Genomic DNA, 19,961 nt, shown 5'->3' on the forward strand with positions numbered 1-19,961 from the left:
GGTTTAACAGACTATGCTGCTTATATGATCCTTATGGGAAAAATCCCAACAAGATAGGCGCTCTTAACTTTGACCTTTGCATTATCATGCATTGATATCAATGGAAGTCTTGTTGCGCTTGCAAGTTAGGATTCAGCCCCAACTGGTCATTCTGGTTAGACAACCACAAGCCACTGATAGTGAACGTAATATATGTAATATTTCTTAAACATCATGGTCATTGGAAAATGCTTTACAAAATAAAGGCAAGTTAAGGCATGAATTTACCTTGGCATTGAGGAATGATCCAACAAATATACAGTTTATGAAGCAAAGTCTAAAGAATAGTTCAAATGTGATACATATTGTATGAAATCCTTCATTTGTCTATAATATTCGATACATGTAGAAATCAGATTATAATATATTATGTATCAAGCATCTTTGATACATGTTGCATTTATATATTTGTTCAGTATGAAACAAAGACAGTGAATCATGGTAGTACATGAAGTCTACTGCATTACTAGTTGTTGGCTGTGAAAGCCCAACAGGTAAAAAACAATGTGCAAAGCCAAAATGAAAACTAACATTATAAGGACAGCTTTCCTTCATCTCACCCTCACTCCTATTTCAGCCACAGAGGTAGTCAAGCCACCGCAGGGTAAAAAGTCACATAGAAGGCAGAGTGATTTAAAAAGTGGAAGAGTTGTATTGTGTACCTGTGGTTGCTCTGTTTCAATGGTATCTATTTCAGTAATATACGAATGAATCATTACTGATGTGTCAGACTCATTTTCCTCTGACTGGATGCTCTGCAGTCAGCAGGTGACAAGGGTGAGTTAAAGGCAGGCTAGTCTCCCCATCTCTCTCCCAGACCATGTCAGTAGAAGCATCAATGCTCAAATCCAACACACTATATATATATATATATATATATATATATATATATATATATATATATATATATATATATATATATACACACACATAATATACACATAATATATACATATTCACACACATAAATATACACACAGTGCCTTCAGAAAGTATTCACACCCCTTGACTTTTTCCACATTTTGTTAAAGCACGTATCCATGAAGGGCTGAGTGTCTGCGGGGTTTTGCTTCTCCCTTGTACTTGATTGAAATAAGATCACTGATCTGTAAGGAACTCCCCTCACCTGGTTGTCTTAACTGAAAGGAGAAACAAAAAAACAGCAGACACTAGGCCCTCCATGGAATGAGTATGACACCCCTGTGTTACAGCCTAAATACAATACCCCATAATGTCAAAGTTATGTCACCTGTTCAATCCAAGTATTCATCCCTTTTATGGCAACCCTAAATAAGTTCAGGAGTAAAAATGTACTTATGTCACATATGTTGCATGGATTCATTGTGTGCAATATGTGTCTAACATGATTTAATGACTACCTCTCTACCCCACACATACAATTACCACAGACCAGGGATGTTTTCCAATGCCTTGCAAAGGAGGGCACCTATTGGTAGATGGGTAAACATTTTAAATGCAGACATTAAATGTCATTTTGAGCATGGTGAAGTTATTAATTACACTGGATGGTGTACCAATACACAGTCACCGCAAAGATACAGGCGTCCTTCCTAACTAAGTAGGCAGAGAGGAAGGAAACCGCTCAGGGATTTCACCCAGTTAGTATTGTGAAGTAACTTATGTTGATCCATCCTCAGTTCTGCTTTCACAGCCATTGGCTGGTGACTTTAAAAGTTAGTTTAATGGCTGTGAAAGCAGAACTGAGGATGGAGCAACATTAGTTACTTCACAATACTAACCTAAATGAGAGTGGAAAGAGTGAAAAGGAAGCCTGTGTAGAATAAAAATATTCCAAAAACACGTTTGCAGTCAGGCGCTAAAGTAAAACTGCGGCAAACAAATGAACTTGGTCTTGAATACAAAACATCATGTTTGGGGTAAATCCAACACAGCACATCACTCGGTACCACTATTCATACACTGAACAAAAACAAACGCAACATGTAAAGTGTTGGTTTCATGAGCTGAAATAAGATCTCAATGTGGTGCACAAATTTGTTTAAATCGCTTTTAGTAAACACTTCTCCTTTGCCAAGATAATCCATCCACTTGTCAGGTGTTGCATGTCAAGAAGCTGATTAAACGGCATGATCATTACACAGGTGCACCTTGTGCTGGGAATAATAAAAGGCCACTCTAAAATGTGGTTTGGTCACAAAACAATTCCACAGATTTCTCAAGTTGAGGGAGAGTGCAATTGGCATGCTGACTGCAGGAATGTCCAACAGAGCTGTTGCCAGAGAATTTAAGGTTCATACTTCTACCATAAGAGAGTGGTTTCCTGACGTCAACATTGTGAACAGAGTGCCCCATGGTGGCAGTGGGGTTTATCGAATGGGCAGGCATAACCTACAGACAACACAATTGCATTTTATCGATGGCAATTTGAATGCAGAGATACCGTGATGAGATCCTAAGACCCGTTGTCATGCCATTAATCCGCCGCCATCACATTTCAGTATGATAATGCATGGCCCTATGTCGCAAGGATCTGTACATAATTCTTGGAAGCTGAAAATGTCCCAGTTCTTCTATGGCCTGCATACACCAGACTTGTCACCCATTGAGCATGTTTCAGATGCTCTGGATCGAAGTGTACGACAACGTGTTCCTGCCCCCACCAATATCGCACAGCCATTGAGGAGTGGCACAAAATTCCATAGGCCACAATCAATAGCCAACTCTATTCAAAGGAGATGTGTCACGCTGCATGAGGTAAATAGTCACACCTGACACTGACTGGTTTTCTGATCTACAACGCTACCTTTTTAGGTATCTATGACCAACAGATGCATATCTGTATTCCCAGTTGTGAAATCCATAGATGAGGGCCTAATGAATTTATTTCAAGTGACTGATTTACTTACATGAACTGTAAATCCGTCATCTTTAAAATTGTTGCAAGTTATGTTTATATTTTTGTTCAGTATATTTTCAAGCATATTGTGGCTGAATTATGTTATGGGTATGCTTGTCATTGGCAAGGACTGGGGATTTTTTTTAGGTCAAAATAAAAACTGAATAGAGAAAATCCTAGAGGAAAACCTGTTTTAGTCTGCTTTCCAACAGATACTGGGAGACAAATTCACCTTTCAGCAGGACAACTTTAAACAAGGCTAAATATTCACTACAGTTGCTTACCAAAATGATATTGAATGTTCCTGAGTAGCCTAGTTATATTTGACTTATATTGCTTAAATCTATGGTAAGACTTAAATTAATACTTATGTAAATGAGATTTCTGTATTTCATTTTCAATACACTTGTAAAAATGTCTAAACATGTTTTCACTTTGTCCTTTTGGGGTGTTGTGTGTAGAATTAAATACATTTTGAATTCAGGCTAACAACATGTGGAATAAATCAAGGGGTGTGAATACTTTCTGTATATACACTGAGTGTACAAAACATTAGGAACACCTGCTCTTTAAATGACACTGACTTGGTGAATACTATGATCCATTATTGATGTCACTTGTTAAATCCACTTCAATCAGTGTAGATGAAGGGGAGAAGACAGGTTCAAGAAGGATTTAAGCCTCGAGGCAGATTGTGTTTGTGTGCCATTCAGAGGATGAATGGGCAAGACAAAATATTTAAGTGCCTCTGAATGGGGTATGGTAGTAGGTGCCGCCCTCACTGGTTTAAGTGTGTCAAGAACTGCCACGCTGATGGGTTTTTCAAGCTCAACAGTTCCCGTGTGTGTCAAGAATGGTCCACCACCCAAAGGACATCCAGCCATGTTGGCACAACTGTGGGAAGCATTGGAGTCAACATGGGCCAGCATCCCTGTGGAATGCATACAACACCTTGAGTCCATGCTCCAACGAATTGAGGCTGTTCTGATGGCAAAAGGGGGTGCAACTCAATATTAGGAAAGTGTATATAGAAGTAGACTGTCAGTCAGAGTAAACACACACACAGACAGAGATGGCTGCCTTAGTGGGGGCGACTGCTCGGCTCCAGTAGGACCCTCTTCCCTAGGGGAAGGTTGGATGTGGCGTTGTCCAGGTCCCCCTGCTCAGAGAAGGCCCGCTTGAAGCCACGGCTGTGCCCGATCACCACTCCTCCATGCTGCCACTTACAGAGGTCCCCATTCAGGATGTCTTGGATGTGCTGCACGATGAGGTTGATGGCCACTGAGAATGAGAGGAAGATTAATAAGAGCGAGGGATATGGAGAGAGTCTATAGGCTTCATCAGTGCTATAACTTACCCATGTTGTCAACTCCTCTAGGAATAATTACATCTGCATATTTCTTGGTCTGGGGAAAAAAATAACTCAATGTAAATTTGGTAGCTAATGCTTTCAAAAGACTGCAATTAGAACAGAATATACATTTTTCACAAATTAGTCACAATGTTAAATGTGTCATATTTGAAGTGTCCAGAAGTAGCCCTATTAATAAAGAATGAAAGTGTCCATTATCTGTTATCATCGGTCTATGGTATTGGTGTGTGGCTCTGCTGGACATTTACAGGTAAACAGAACTCCTCGAAGGCTGGCTTGACAAACGTAGTGTACTGGTTAAGGATCTGCTCCAGGTCTCTGTCCCTCTTCATGTCCCGCAGAACTGCAGGTCAAAATCATAACCAGGTCAGGACCAAGACAACAACCACAACCAGGTCAGAATCAAGACAAATGTGGCAATTCAGTATATACATCAAATATGCTAGAGAAAAATGTGTGTATGCAAAGTTGGTGCATCCCCTTGTTAAGAGTTAGTTGTGTTGGTCTGTAGTACCTCTGTGGGAAAGCCTGACATCAGAGTCAGTGTCCACAAAGAGCTTCATGTGAAACATGTCCCTCACTTCCTGAGAGTAGAATACCAGAATGCCCTCAAACAGAACCACATCAGCCGGGTACACCATGATCCTGTCCTGCAGCCTGGAACACACACATTAACACCAAATGTATAGTACACAGAGGTATTCTATAGACAGACTCATTTTCACCTGAATGCATGATTGGCATGTGTTAGTTCATCTGCAAATGCAATGACATGTTTGAGGCTGCACACATCAGGACGATGAACGGCTGTCTGCGGTTAGTTCACACCCTTGAGCCAAATAAGCCAGAGTAGTAGGGTGCTCTTCCCCAGCGAAAACTATAGTGAAGCTTAAGAAATACAAAGAGGCCTCCCGAGTGGCGCTAGAGGCATCACTAGACCCAGGTTCCATCCTGGACTGTATCACAACCTGTACGTGATCAGGAGTCCCATAGGGTGAGCTCAATTGGCCCAGCGTCCTCTGGGTTAGGGGAGGGGTTTGCCGGGGAGCTTTATTTGACTCATCGCGCTCTAGCGACTCCTTGTGCCGGGCCAGGCGCCTGCGGGATGACCTCGATAGTCAGGTGAACGGTGTTTCCGGTTTAAGCGGGGGGTGTTAAAGAAACACAGTTTGGCGGGCCATGTTTCAGAGCCCATTGGAGAGTAACAGCGATGAGACAAGATTGAAATTGATTAGAAAAGGAGGAAAAAAGATAAAAGAAATACAAATAGCTTGAGTCTAGTCTGGGCAGTGCGTAAAGTGGGGTTGACCCCATTTAGTCGACTTGTCGATTGGTTGATTGGCTGTATTTTTTTTGTAGAGCAGTGGCAAATATGTAAAACAAATGTATGGCATACGACACCTGTCTGATACACGCCTGTCTCAGTGGACTAATCCATCGGAGACCACAGGGATGGCACACGACACCTGTCTGATACACACCTGTCTCAGTGGACTAATCCATCAGAGACCCGCAGGGATGGCACACGACACCTGTCTGATACACGCCTGTCTCAGTGGACTAATCCATCGGAGACCACAGGGATGGCACACCAGTATCACCAGTAGTACATTTACCGTTAAATCCCATAATTTCGAATTATAAATGTTTGTTTTCTGTAGTTTCTGTGAAAGCTGTTTTTATGTTAATGCATTCAATATATTATTATTACAGTGTTAGCGTTGTCATTGTAGGAGTGGACACGTTGTTTGCAGAGTGCATAACCTAGGTTTATTTCTGAGTTGTCAATAAATGTATTGTCTTTTGTTTGGAGTGCTCCTGTCAATCTTAAGTGCACCTGGTAACTCATAGAAGTAGGCCTAGGCTACCTCAAATCAAATTTTATTTGTCACATACACATGGTTAGCAGATGTTAATGCGAGTGTAGCGAAATGCTTGTGCTTCTAGTTCCGACAATGCAGTAATAACCAACAAGTAATCTAACTAACAATTCCTAAACTACTGTCTTATACACAGTGTAAGGGGATAAAGAATATGTACATAAGGATATATGAATGAGTGATGGTACAGAGCAGCATAGGCAAGATACAGTAGATGGTATCGAGTACAGTATATACATATGAGATGAGTATGTAAACAAAGTGGCATAGTTAAAGTGGCTAGTGATACAAGTATTACATAAGGATGCATTCGATGATATAGAGTACAGTATATACGTATGCATATGAGATGAATAATGTAGGGTAAGTAACATTATATAAGGTAGCATTGTTTAAAGTGGCTAGTGATATATTTACATCATTTCCCATCAATTCCCATTATTAAAGTGGCTGGAGTTGAGTCAGTGTCAGTGTGTTGGCAGCAGCCACTCAATGTTAGTGGTGGCTGTTCAACAGTCCGATGGCCTTGAGAAAAGCTGTTTTTCAGTCTCTCGGTCCCAGCTTTGATGCACCTGTACTGACCTCGCCTTCTGGATGATAGCGGGGTGAACAGGCAGTGGCTCGGGTGGTTGATGTCCTTGATGATCTTTATGGCCTTCCTGTAACATCGGGTGGTGTAGGTGTCCTGGAGGGCAGGTAGTTTGCCCCCGGTGATGCGTTGTGCAGACCTCACTACCCTCTGGAGAGCCTTACGGTTGAGGGCGGAGCAGTTGCCGTACCAGGCGGTGATACAGCCCTCCAGGATGCTCTCGATTGTGCATCTGTAGAAGTTTGTGAGTGCTTTTGGTGACAAGCCGAATTTCTTCAGCCTCCTGAGGTTGAAGAGGCGCTGCTGCGCCTTCTTCACGATGCTGTCTGTGTGAGTGGACCAATTCAGTTTGTCTGTGATGTGTATGCCGAGGAACTTAAAACTTGCTACTCTCTCCACTACTGTTCTATCGATGTGGATAGGGGGGTGTTCCCTCTGCTGTTTCCTGAAGTCCACAATCATCTCCTTAGTTTTGTTGACGTTGAGTGTGAGGTTATTTTCCTGACACCACACTCCGAGGGCCCTCACCTCCTCCCTGTAGGCCGTCTCGTCGTTGTTGGTAATCATGCCTACCACTGTTGTGTCGTCCGCAAACTTGATGATTGAGTTGGAGGCGTGCGTGGCCACGCAGTCGTGGGTGAACAGGGAGTACAGGAGAGGGCTCAGAACGCACCCTTGTGGGGCCCCAGTGTTGAGGATCAGCGGGGAGGAGATGATGTTACCTACCCTCACCACCTGGGGGCGGCCCGTCAGGAAGTCCAGTACCCAGTTGCACAGGGCGGGGTCGAGACCCAGGGTCTCGAGCTTGATGACAAGCTTGGAGGGTACTATGGTGTTGAATGCCGAGCTGTAGTCAATGAACAGCATTTTCACATAGGTTTTCCTCTTGTCCAGATGGGTTAGAGCAGTGTGCAGTGTGGTTGAGATTGCATCGTCTGTGGACCTATTTGGGCAGTAAGCAAATTGGAGTGGGTGTAGGGTGTCAGGTAGGGTGGAGGTGATATGGTCCTTGACTAGTCTCTCAAAGCACTTCATGATGACGGAAGTGAGTGCTACGGGGCGGTAGTCGTTTAGCTCAGTTACCTTAGCTTTCTTGGGAACAGGAACAATGGTGGCCCTCTTGAAGCATGTGGGAACAGCAGACTGGTATAGGGATTGATTGAATATGTCCGTAAACACACCAGCCAGCTGGTCTGCGCATGCTCTGAGGGCGCAGCTGGGGATGCCGTCTGGGCCTGCAGCCTTGCGAGGGTTAACACGTTTAAATGTTTTACTCACCTCGGCTGCAGTGAAGGAGAGACCGCATGTTTCCGTTGCAGGCCGTGTCAGTGGCACTGTATTGTCCTCAAAGCGGGCAAAAAAGTTATTTAGTCTGTCTGGGAGCAAGACATCCTTGTCCGTGACTGGGCTGGATTTCTTCCTGTAGTCCGTGATTGACTGTAGACCCTGCCACATGCCTCGTGTCTGAGCCGTTGAATTGAGATTCTACTTTGTCTCTGTACTGACGCTTAGCTTGTTTGATAGCCTTACGGAGGGAATAGCTGCACTGTTTGTATTCAGTCATGTTACCAGACACCTTGCCCTGATTGAAAGCAGTGGTTCGCGCTTTCAGTTTCACGCGAATGCTGCAATCAATCCACGGTTTCTGGTTAGGGAATGTTTTAATCGTTGCTATGGGAATGGCGACATCTTCAACGCACGTTCTAATGAACTTCGCACTAATGAACCGAATCAGCGTATTCGTCAATGTTGTTATCTGACGCAATACGAAACATGTCCCAGTCCACGTGATGGAAGCAGTCTTGGAGTGTGGAGTCAGCTTGGTCGGACCAGCGTTGGACAGACCTCAGCGTCGGAGCTTCTTTTTTTAGTTGTTGTCTGTAAGCAGGTAACAGCAAAATGGAGTCGTGGTCAGCTTTTCCGAAAGGGGGGCGGGGCAGGGCCTTATATGCGTCGCGGAAGTTAGAGTAACAGTGATCCAAGGTTTTTCCACCCCTGGTTGCGCAATCGATATGCTGATAAAATTTAGGGAGTCTTGTTTTCAGATTAGCCTTGTTAAAATCCCCAGCAACAATGAATGCAGCCTCCGGATAAATGGTTTCCAGTTTGCAAAGAGTTAAATAAAATTCGTTCAGAGCCATCGATGTGTCTGCTTGGGGGGGATATATACGGCTGTGATTATAATCGAAGAGAATTCTCTTGGTAGATAATGCGGTCTACATTTGATTGTGAGGAATTCTAAATCAGGTGAACAGAAGGATTTGAGTTCCTGTATGTTTCTTTCATCGCACCATGCCTCGTTAGCCATAAGGCATACACCCACACCCCTCTTCTTACCAGAAAGGTGTTTGTTTCTGTCGGCGCGATGCGTGGAGAAACCCGTTGGCTGCACCGCTTCAGATAGCGTCTCTCCAGTGAGCCATGTTTCCGTGAAGCACAGAACGTTACAGTCTCTGATGTCCCTCTGGAATGCTACCCTTGCTCGGATTTCATCAACCTTGTTGTCAAGAAACTGGACATTGGCAAGAAGAATGCTAGGAAATGGGGCACGATGTGCCCGTCTCCGTAGTCTGACCAGAAGACCGCCTCGTTTCCCTCTTTTTTGGAGTCTTTTTTGGGTCGCTGCATGCGATCCATTCCGTTGTCCTGTTTGTAAGGCAGAACACAGGATCCGCGTCGCGAAAAACATTCTTGGTCGTACTGATGGTGAGTTGACGCTGATCTTATATACAGTAGTTCTTCTCGACTGTATGTAATGAAACCTAAGATGACCTGGGGTACTAATGTAAGAAATAACACGTAAAAAAAACTGCATAGTTTTCTAGGAACGCGAAGCGAGGCGGCCATCTCTGTCGGCGCCGGAAGTATGTGTACCTGGCCTGCACGCAAATGTAGACCTATAAATATGCCTATTTGGGGATCTGATACTATTTCTGATTGTCTTAACTCACCATCACTGTGGAGCTTCTCAAAGTAATGTTTTCTTCGCCTCAAACAGAAAGTAAATGAATTCTGTTTTTACATCCATTGAGAACCACTCAGCATGAAAGGCAAAAGAAAATGTAATCCTCTGATCGGTGGAAACGTCACAATATAGGCCTGCCTGATTATTTCTTATCCCTTGCGCAAAATAGCCTACAGCCTACATATAGTTTACTTTATTCAAACATAGACACACCCTATCTAAGGAAAAATACACATTTCAAAATATCGACCAATTGATTGGTCGAAAGAACAGACTCTCGGTCGACCAAGATTTGTTTTACTCAGGAACTGCACCTAGTGTGCAGCGTGTCAGAAAACATGTAAGAGATTGCAGCAGACAACTCAGAGGCACTCTGTATCAGGAGTGTATTCATTAGGCCGATTCCATTGCAAAACATTTGGTCTTTTGCCAAACCTTTTGCAACGGTAACCGTTTACTTTAGGGACCAAACAGAAGAACACACATGAAACAAAAAGGGGAAAGACCTATATGAATTCAATTGTTTTTTCTGCACAAAGTTTTCCATTTGGAGTAAACGCTATTCATTCGTCTGATTTCATTGGATTAGTCCATTGCAAAACGTTTTGCAATGGACTAATCCAATGAAATCAGACTAATAAATACACCTAGTTATTTTGTTTTTTCTTTTCAGTCAAGGGTCATCTATCTGGGCATTTTTTTGTCCCGTCTGTCTGAATTCAAGAATGGGATTTCTAACTCTGTTAAACTGGGTCTGGATGAAATGTTTCCTTCTCACCTGGAATGCGTGACAAAGTCATATGTCGGCACCTCCACCACACTCCCCTCCACGATATCCTTCAGGGTTTGGTACATCAACTCGTTGTCAAAAGCGTCTGTCATAAACATTTCAAGGTTATTAACTCAATTACACTGTTCGGCCAGAACATTAGCCATTTATAATTCTAGCTAAGATTAATTAAACACCATGATGAACTAAATCCACGTTATCTAAGTGATAAGTGACTGATGGAGAGCTTATGTTATTACAACGATCATACTTATATTATTACAAAATTCAGACAGGCCTGTAGTACATTTTACATTTAAGTTTAGTCATTTAGCAGACGCTCTTATCAAGAACGACTTACAGGAGCAATTCAGGGATTCGAACCAGCGACCTTAACAGCTAAGCTACCTGCCACCCCTACCTGGGTGGTCAAAGTTGTACTGGCCCTTGAGTGCCTTGGCCTTCTGGTCAAGTGTCAAGACTCTGTAGAAACTGTCTTGGCTGACGATAGCAACTTTCCTCTGATGATGGTCCACCTTGTTCTGGCCCAGTAACTCCATGATTTTGGCACATACGGTAGACTAAAAAAAAACAGACAGGTTTATTATTTCCTAGATTAGCACAATGTACCTAAATCTATCACGTAGAAAGGGGTTGTGTGTTGTGAGTTGAGTAAAGTTTCCATGAATTGTGTGTAATATGCCATGTGAAAGACCTGTTACATGCAGAAAATGTATTGACATTTGGCATATTTAGTTGGCACATTTCAAAATAATCTCAGACAGAAAACAAGACACTAGTTGAATTGGTGGCAAGAGACATCCTGACACCCCCATCTCACATCACATCAAGAGTTATCCTATTCCTGCATGACAACCAAGCTGAGAGGGCGCAATAATTCTAACTAGTTAGCTGCATACCATTAGCTAGCTAACTCTAAGTGCCTTAAATTAATGAAAAGGCGTTTGTGAATTATTAGGCCAAAGAAAAAAAATATATACAAATTGTTATCACGTTTTGGTAAAGGGGCGTGTCTGCTCTCAGTTCGCGGGGAAACGAAAGCTAACGTTTGCGACTGTAATGTTACTGATTATTGACACGACCTAACGTTAAAGGCGTTTGATGGTCAATTTGTTATCTACAATGGCCGTGCAGCATTTACGGTGATATGGCCTCCACAGAAGTCAAGGCATTCATTATTCTTGCGCTTCGCGGAGCAGAGCTGATGTGAAGAAGTTCAAGTGAGTTTGTGTTTACACAGGACCTTGCGCCCTCAATAATGTCAACGCGGAGCAATACTACTCCCTCAGCATTATTACAACATTTGAGACACGCAAAGAAGCGGTACAGAGCTCAATTTGGCCTCTACATGCCATTTTTGGATCAAGCATAGACTGGCTCTTACTAACCCATACAGCTAGTTACGGTACACTAGTTATTATTAGTTACCTACCTTGCCACTGGCAGTTCCTCCACTAACACCAATCAGAAACGGACGGTGTCTTGGACGCTCCATCTCGAATGGTCTGATAGCAGTCATATCGGGCCAATTTGTCGATTAACAGCAGGCTTATCGTCGCTTGTTTAGAAAGCTTCCTTGTTCTTGAAAGTTCTATGGCAGACCAATTGGTGTATTGCTGTACGGGGACTTCTTCTTTGATATTATGGCGGTCCACAAACAAATTATATTGGTGCATGCCGCCACCTACTGTTTTGGCTGTATATCTGGCCAAACAATTAAAATAAAACTGAACAAAAACAAAACTCAATGTACTCCTTTATTCCGATTCAACTGCCAACGCCCATCCCTACAGGCACTGGGGGCAGAGAAAAAATAGCATCTTCGGACAGCATTCTTTGCACTGAACAGTGTAGACCTTGAAACCCAAAAACCTTTCATCCGCAGATACTATTATGTCCAGTTTCTAAGTTCGTTTGTGCATTACAATTAATCACAAGCCCGATAAACACCATGTAATCCACCTTCTTCACAATCAGCCTATCATTTTCCCTCGACTGTTGAACAATACTGAATCTCCCCAGTCCACCTGCTTTACAAAACAATAATCTGTTCACAGTTCAAATGTGCGAGAACATGGACATCACTTCCTTCAGAAAAATAATGTTTGTAAAAACATCAAAATAAGGATACTTATTTTGAAACTCATTAAATAAGTGTGTAAAAAATCTGTAATGTTGCAATTATACATTCAATTGGCCCCCATGTCGTTTTTGTAATAATGCTTTATTTCATAGGCCTACTGGTTCTCTGAAGCATGCAGGAGAGGACGACAATGATTGCACGAGTGCAAATAAAATAAAGTGGTCTTTTCGGGTCCAAATACACACAGGAGACCCCTCAGGAAATACGAACAATAATATATATATATATATATATATATATATATAAAATAAAAACAATCATAATATGCATCAAAGTTCATGCTTGTGAAGGGATGTACAATGATGATTATCAACCACTCAACAGTTGTTCAAGTGTTCATTTTCTACATGTATTGTAGTACAGTTTCTAAAGAACCCTTGTTTTCAGGGAGGGTACAACAAGAGCTACCTTGGAATCTACATTGAAATTACAATGTGTACATTTTTTAAACGTATGAATGCATTTCTTTCTTGTTGTCCCAGGATTTTCACTTCGCAAAAAATATGTAATATCAACACAAAACTGATCATATTGTAGTACACTACGTAGATAATAGGATGGCATTTTAGGACACACTCCCGAGAGACATCCTGGCTATCAGAGGACACCCACTCATGATGCATCATGGACAGTAACTGTGAAGTGATACACATAGCTAAAGTGTGGTTTTTACTATGTTTATGAGCTTACTAGTACTAAATATACTGTATTTCAAACATAGAAGTGGATTAATTGGTTAATAGGCCTATGTGGCTCTGGTGATTTGTTGTCTGTCATGGTGGGTGTGGCTTCCCATGGCACCACATTATATCACAATTGTGATGTCATAAATGATTGTATTCTGGTATGATGACAGCCTAAAAGGTTTGCCATAGCGTTACTGTCACATTACGGCAACACAGTTCAATTCAAGGTCAAAATCATTGCTATATTTTGGATAGTTATTTTGATGGTAAGTAGTTGTGACCACTTGTGATTTAGTGTGAAAAGGCCTACTTTGTGACACAATTTAATTTAGATGATTTAATGTTTTTAAGCCATATTGTATCTTTTTCAGGATTACTGTAATTGAAGGAACTATGGGAAAGTTCTCCTTTCCAAGGCTCATCATAAGAATGGTTAGAATATCTTTTCTCTCACCACCCTCATAGTCAAAACTCCAGTGATTTAAAATCATCACTTTGACATATAGGCCTATGAGCTTTTCTAAGATTGAAAATAACAAGCTTGTATCATGATAACCTCATTTCTGACTGCATGTTTGTCATCATTTTCATTTCTAGCCATGGGCAAATCGGTCTGCACAAGATGATTTCTGCACAGGAACTACTGAACTCCACGGGCCCAGAACACACCAGCCTCACAACTCCTCACAACTCCCCAGCCTTAATGTAAGTCCCATCTGCAGGCTAAATCTACGTCCCACTAAAGTGGTCTAGACTAATCATGTATGGCCAATCAGTGTAAACTTTGTACAAACTACGGTTTGATCTAGTGTCAACATTATACCTTATTGATATTCTATATCAATGAAATACAATGGAAGGCACATAATAATCCAATGAGTAAAATAAAATATACCATGTTCTATTCTCAATATCCCTACTGCCCCAAAGGTGTGTAGGCAGGACAAGGAGAATACCGATTCAATCCAGAAGAAGAGGAAAAAGAAGAGGCTAAATGAGAAGGGAACCCAGGTTGAACTAGGCATGCGGGAGGATATCCATGACCTTGACCTCGCCCATTGGAGATTGGCTAGAGAGACATGGAGAACTGAGCGAGGAAACATGAGGGAGATTAAGGCGCTGTATGGAGAAATATTTAGGCTGCACCAACTCTTGGAGGAGGTAACAAGATCCGTTTTCTTTAATCAGACTTTCATATAAGTAGATATACTGTAGTTGCTTTAGATGTTCCCAATCCTGATACACAGAAATGAGATCTCAATAGGTAGAATAGTGAAATAAGAAGGCAAGAAAAAGAACTGCACACTGGTAGTATTCTGAGGAAGGTCTGCATTCTTAGAATAAAGTTGAAAAGGAATGGAAGAATTTCTGAATTGGAATGATTCCAAAAGTGTGGACCTTCCCATTTTCCTAATAGGCTAATATACAGTAATAAAACGTGTTTTCTCTATGATATTTATTACCTATACACCTGTAATTGTTTTAAGATTGTTATTACTATAACCATCAAGCTATTAAGTAATAAAAGTGTGTCTGTCATCATACAGATTGGGGTGGATAAAGGGGTGATCAAGCAGCGCTCCAACTCCTCCATTATTTGTCCCGTCTCCCCGACACTGCCAGCTTTCCCCTGGTACAACCACCACAGGAACCTCGCCAACAGCCAATCGGAGCCTGACCAGCATGCTGCCGGCACCCAGAAGGACCCACCTAAGAAACACTCAATCTTTCCCCCTCTGGACACACAGAGCTGCAACTCCCCTGATAAATGGCCTCATTCTCCATCCAAGATGTCACACCCACACGCTTCACACCGATTTGCTGTCCCATCCCACCTCCTGGCTTCCGGCCCTCCTGCCCGGATGAGACAGACCCATCCGCAGGTCCACCCCAGGTCCCCATTGACTGGCCAGGCAAAGGTCAAGGATGAGGTTAAGAGGCCAGAGACTGCATCGTCTGAGGAATTGTCTGAGGAAGTTCAACGGAGAGGAGCAGAAATTGCAAGCATGTATAAAGCACAGCTGAAAGAGAGGATGGCCCAAAAGAGAAAGGAAGAGATTCTGAAGAAAATGGCAAACAGCGATGACAAGAACGATGACACTGAGGCCTCCTGCTCCTCTGCAGTAAAACGATCTAATACCCCTGCCACAGCCCCCGAGCGCCCGGCCAGCCCAGAGGCCACGCCAGTGAGGAGAGAGAACACTCAGGGGGACACCCAGCAGGACCTGGCAGAGGTTGTGAATGTGCTCAAGAGGCAATCATCTGATCTATACCTGCCTGATGATGTTTCTGAGGAGTCACTCACATGGAAATCCATTTACGAGGAGCTGTGCCCGCTCGCTCACAGAGTGAACACAGAAGCTGACTACATCAAGGCGCTCCGCGTCATCACTGAGAATGCTGTGACTCCCTCGTGCTCGTCTGAGGATGATGTGTCTCAGAGTGTGAGTGAGGACACAAGTCAGGAGGAGAGTAGTGAAAGTGAGGAGAGCATGAGTGGACATCAGCAGAGATGTCTACACAGGGATCCTTATGGTAAGAGGGACAGGAAGGAGATTGATAGTGGTAAAATGGAAGGGAGATTTGCAACCGCCAATGCAATGTCTATGATGGCGAGCCGAGGGATAAAAGAACTTAATGCCATGAGCTACGCAGACAGGATCAAATATTTCAAGTATGAGGCTAAGAGAAATGAAGAGATGATGAAGATTGAAAAGAGGAAGGAAAAAGCCAGGGACGAAGAGCTCAAAAAGTGGGAAAAGAGACAGAAGAAATTGAATGAGGAGGAAAGGAAAAGGACAGAAAATATGGAAAAAAACAAGTTAGAGGAGCAGAGGAAACGGGAGAAGGCAGAGATGAAACTAAAGATTGAACATGAGAAAAAGAGACAAGAGCAAGAGAAAAAGAGAGAGAAAAAAGAAAGAAAGCAGCAGGAGATGCAACAGAAGGCCCGTGCAAAAGAAGAGAAAAAGAGGGCAGAGGAAGAGAAAAAGATGGAGAAACAGAGGATGGAGGAGGAGAGGAACAGGGAAAAGGAGAGAATGAAGGTGTTGGAGATGCAGCAAAAGGCACGAGAGAAAGAAGAGAAGAGGAGGAAAGAGGAACAGAAAAGGAGATTGAAGATACAGCAGGAACAAGAGAAGGAGGAACAGAAAAGGCAGACAAGGATACGGGACGAGGATAAGAAGAGAGCAGAGCTTCAAAGAATAAAAGCTCACGAGGCCAGGTTCAAGATGGAGATGGAGAAACTGTATGAGAGAGAAGAGAGGAATGCACAGATTGAAAGAGAAAAGAGGCGTGCGCTGTGTCAGAAAAAAGGACAGACACAGAGAGCAAAACAGGTGGTGGCATACGAGGTCGCAGCGTCTACATCTGACGCCTCTGTGCGGAGGGAAGAGAGGGAGCAGCGTCCAGAGACCGCTCACGCACAGTCTGCAAAGAGGAGAACAAGGAAGAAGCAGAAGAAAGCGGCGGACGAGGCATCGACAACTTTTCAGTAGATGACAAAAGAAAGGGAGCAAACAAAAGAAGAAATGTACAAGTCAATGCTCCTAGGTATGTTGATAGATGTAAATAAACAACAAATTCGGTTTTTTGAAGAGAAAAAACAAACAAAAAAACGAGAAAATAAGCAAAAGGAGGAACAAATTATAAGGAAGCCAGGCATGAGGGTGAAGAGGAGGAAACATGAGAGAGGAGGAAGAAAGACCAGAGTGGTTTATCAGGAGGGAAGTAGGAGATATAGAATTCAAGTTCTGATGGACAGAATCAGGAAGGACCATGGGATAAAAGGTAAATGAGATTAGCAGTAATGAAGAGCTGAGTGGATCAAAAGAAAGTTATGGAAAACACAAGGGGGGAAGCAAGATAAACAGAGACCCAAAGAAAAGAGGTGAAAAGACTTTATAGGAGTAATAGAGAGGAGATTGAACTATAATTCTGATGGACATATGGCCAAAATAACTGCGGATTAGCAGAAAAGGAGAAGACCAAGAGCACAGGAAAAATAACCAACAGACATTAAAAAGAAAGGAAGTCTGCCTCTTCTACTTACTTTAAAGTTGCTCTGGTTTCCTTTTGTCCTCTTTCTAAGCCTGTTCAAGTCTGAGATGGATGAAAAGAGCAGCCAAAGAAACAGATCTGTTGAAGCATCAATTGGAAAGGATGGGAGGGTTGGAGGAGGAGCACAGCTGGATGACTACATTAGGTAAGTGTTTACTATCAAAGCCTGTTCTCTGTAGACAACTATATTAGTGTTGATAGAAGTATGTTTAGGTAATGTCTTTCAACTTAACCACTACAATTCCTGATCTCATGTGATTATTCACCTCAAGTGGGCTTTCGGGTGTTTTTTTCCTGAAACAGATTGTGGCATATCTGTTTATCTGTTGAAGCATGTCGTGGAAATTTCCTGTATTTACCAAATCATGAGAGCAAACCACACACAAGTCAGAGTTAGTTATCACAAAGTCCATCTTTAATTATAGGAACTCCATCCCAACCCTGTGACTCTCAGATCAATTCCGTGTCTATAAATGAATTCTCTGAGAGTCCCTTACACAATGCAACTGAGATCCTTTATAGCAAAGACTCACATAGCCAGACAGCATAGGCATAATTTATCGTTCAGCTTTGTCTCCTAAACTATGTTCTTTTCTCAAACTCAGAACCATAAAGAAATCCTCCATATCAACAGCCATATATCAAATCCATCCTATCTTGACAAGATCACAGAGACTTTCATGAGCTGCTGGAGGACATCATGGAGGAAGAGGGAGAGGGTCTATGATAGGCAGTTTGCCATGGCCCTAAATGGGCCTTTGAATGTTAATTCTTCCTGCTTCATATCATACAACTTTACAATAAAAATGAATTGCAAGCATCAGCCTTTTCTGTTTGAGTGTGATCAGTGCAGTAGTAGTAAGATTGATGTAAACCCAAGGAATATTCTGGCCTTCTAGGCAGAGTTCCTCTGTCCAGTGTCTGTGTTCTTTTGCCCATCTTAATCTTTTTATTGGCCAGTCAGATATTGCTATTTCTTTGCAACTCTGCCTAGAATGCCAGCATCCTGGAGTCGCCTCTTCACTGTTGACTTAGAGACTGTTTTTTTTTTTCAGGTACTATTTAATGAAGCTGCCAGTTGAGGCATCTATTTCTCAAACTAGACACTCTAATGTATTCTTGCTCAGTTGTGCACCAGGGCCACCCTCTCTTTCTATTCTGGTTATTGCCAGTTTGCACTGTTCTGTGGAGTAGGACACAGCGTTGAACGAGATTTTCAACACTGTGTTGAAGACCAGAACCAGAATAGGCTGACGAGTTTCAGAATAAAGTTCTTTGTTTCTGGCCATTTTGAGCCTGTAATCGAACCCACAAATGCTGATGCTCCAGATACCCAACTAGTCTAAAGGCCAGTTTTATTGCTTCTTTAATCAGAACAGTTTTCAGCTGTGCTAACGTAATTGCAAAAGGGTTTTCTAATGATCAATTAGCCTTTTAAAATGATACATTTGGATTAGCTAACAACGTGCCATTGGAACACAGGAGTTATGGTTGCTGATAATGGGCCTCTGTACAACTATGTACAGTTGAAGTCGGAAGTTTATATACACTTAGGTTGGAGTCAATAAAACACGTTTTTCAACCACTCCACAAATTTCTTGTTAACAAACGATAGTTTTGGCAAGTCGGTTAGGACATCTACTGTGTGTATGACACAAGTATTTCTTCCAACAAATGTTTCCAACAGATTATTTCACTTATAATTCACTGTCTCACAATTGCAGTGGGTCAGAAGTTTACTTACACTAAGGAGACTGTGCCTTTAAACATTTTGAAAAATTCCAGAAAATTACGTCATGGCTTTAGAAGCTTCCGATAGGCTAATTGACATCATTTTAGTCAATTGGAGATGTGGATGTATTTCAAGGCCTAACTTCAAACTCATTGCCTCTTTGCTTGACGTCATGGGAAAATCAAAAGAAATCAGCCAAGACCTCAGAAAAAAAATGTAGGCCTCCACAAGTCTGGGAAATTGCTCCCAATGATGAACCAACGCCTGAAGGTATCATCTGTACAAACAATAGTACGCAAGTATAAACACCATGGGACCACGCAGCCATCATACGACTCAGGAAGGAGACACGTTCTGTTGCCAAGAGATGAGCGTACTTGTGTGAAAAGTGCAAATCAATCCCAGAATAGCAGCAAAGAACCTTGTGAAGATGCTAGATGAAACATGTACAAAGTATCTATATCTACAGTAAAATGAGTTCTATATCAACATAACCCGAAAGGCAGCTCTACAAGGAAGAAGCCACTGCTCCAAAACCTCCATAAAAAAGCCAGACTACAGTTTGCAACTGCACATGGGGACAAGGAAAGTACTTTTTGGACAAATGTCCTCAGCTATTTTGAAATAAAAATATAACTATTTGGCCATAATGAGCATTATGTTTGGAGGAGAAAGGGAGAGGCTTGACAGCCAAAGAACACCATCCCAACCGTGAACAACAGGGGTTGTAGCATGTTGTGGGGGTACTTTGCTGCAGGACAGACTGGTGAACTTCACAAAATAGATGGCATTATGAGTGAGGGGAAAATGTGGATATATTGACGC

The 19,961-nt window shown here is 42.3% G+C and overlaps 2 protein-coding genes across 3 annotated transcripts; one reads left to right on the top strand and one right to left on the bottom strand.

Annotated features, from left to right (window-relative positions):
- Window positions 1-177: 177 nt before the first annotated feature.
- On the bottom strand, window positions 178-12,138 carry uck1 (uridine-cytidine kinase 1). Its single transcript, XM_064943265.1, has 7 exons — window positions 11,946-12,138; window positions 10,914-11,073; window positions 10,502-10,598; window positions 4,804-4,946; window positions 4,538-4,632; window positions 4,275-4,323; window positions 178-4,198 (listed from the first exon to the last, which is right to left on the bottom strand). The coding sequence occupies exons 1-7, from the start codon at window positions 12,030-12,032 to the stop codon at window positions 3,999-4,001; spliced, it is 831 nt and encodes a 276-aa protein (XP_064799337.1). The 5' UTR covers window positions 12,033-12,138; the 3' UTR covers window positions 178-3,998.
- On the top strand, window positions 11,553-18,224 carry LOC135518244 (golgin subfamily A member 6-like protein 26). Of its 2 annotated transcripts, none has more exons than XM_064943262.1 (7): window positions 11,553-11,733; window positions 13,714-13,774; window positions 13,940-14,047; window positions 14,273-14,503; window positions 14,890-16,897; window positions 17,436-17,549; window positions 18,010-18,224. In XM_064943262.1, exons 2-5 carry the CDS (start codon window positions 13,736-13,738, stop codon window positions 16,840-16,842), a joined length of 2,331 nt encoding a protein of 776 aa, XP_064799334.1. In that variant the 5' UTR covers window positions 11,553-11,733; window positions 13,714-13,735; the 3' UTR covers window positions 16,843-16,897; window positions 17,436-17,549; window positions 18,010-18,224. The 2 variants fall into 2 exon arrangements, with proteins under 2 accessions (XP_064799334.1, XP_064799335.1); XM_064943263.1 differs by having other exon boundaries at window positions 18,039-18,224.
- Window positions 18,225-19,961: the final 1,737 nt, after the last annotated feature.

The sequence above is a fragment of the Oncorhynchus masou genome, chromosome 28, assembly GCF_036934945.1.
Source record: "Oncorhynchus masou masou isolate Uvic2021 chromosome 28, UVic_Omas_1.1, whole genome shotgun sequence".
Taxonomy (NCBI): Eukaryota; Metazoa; Chordata; class Actinopteri; order Salmoniformes; family Salmonidae; genus Oncorhynchus; species Oncorhynchus masou.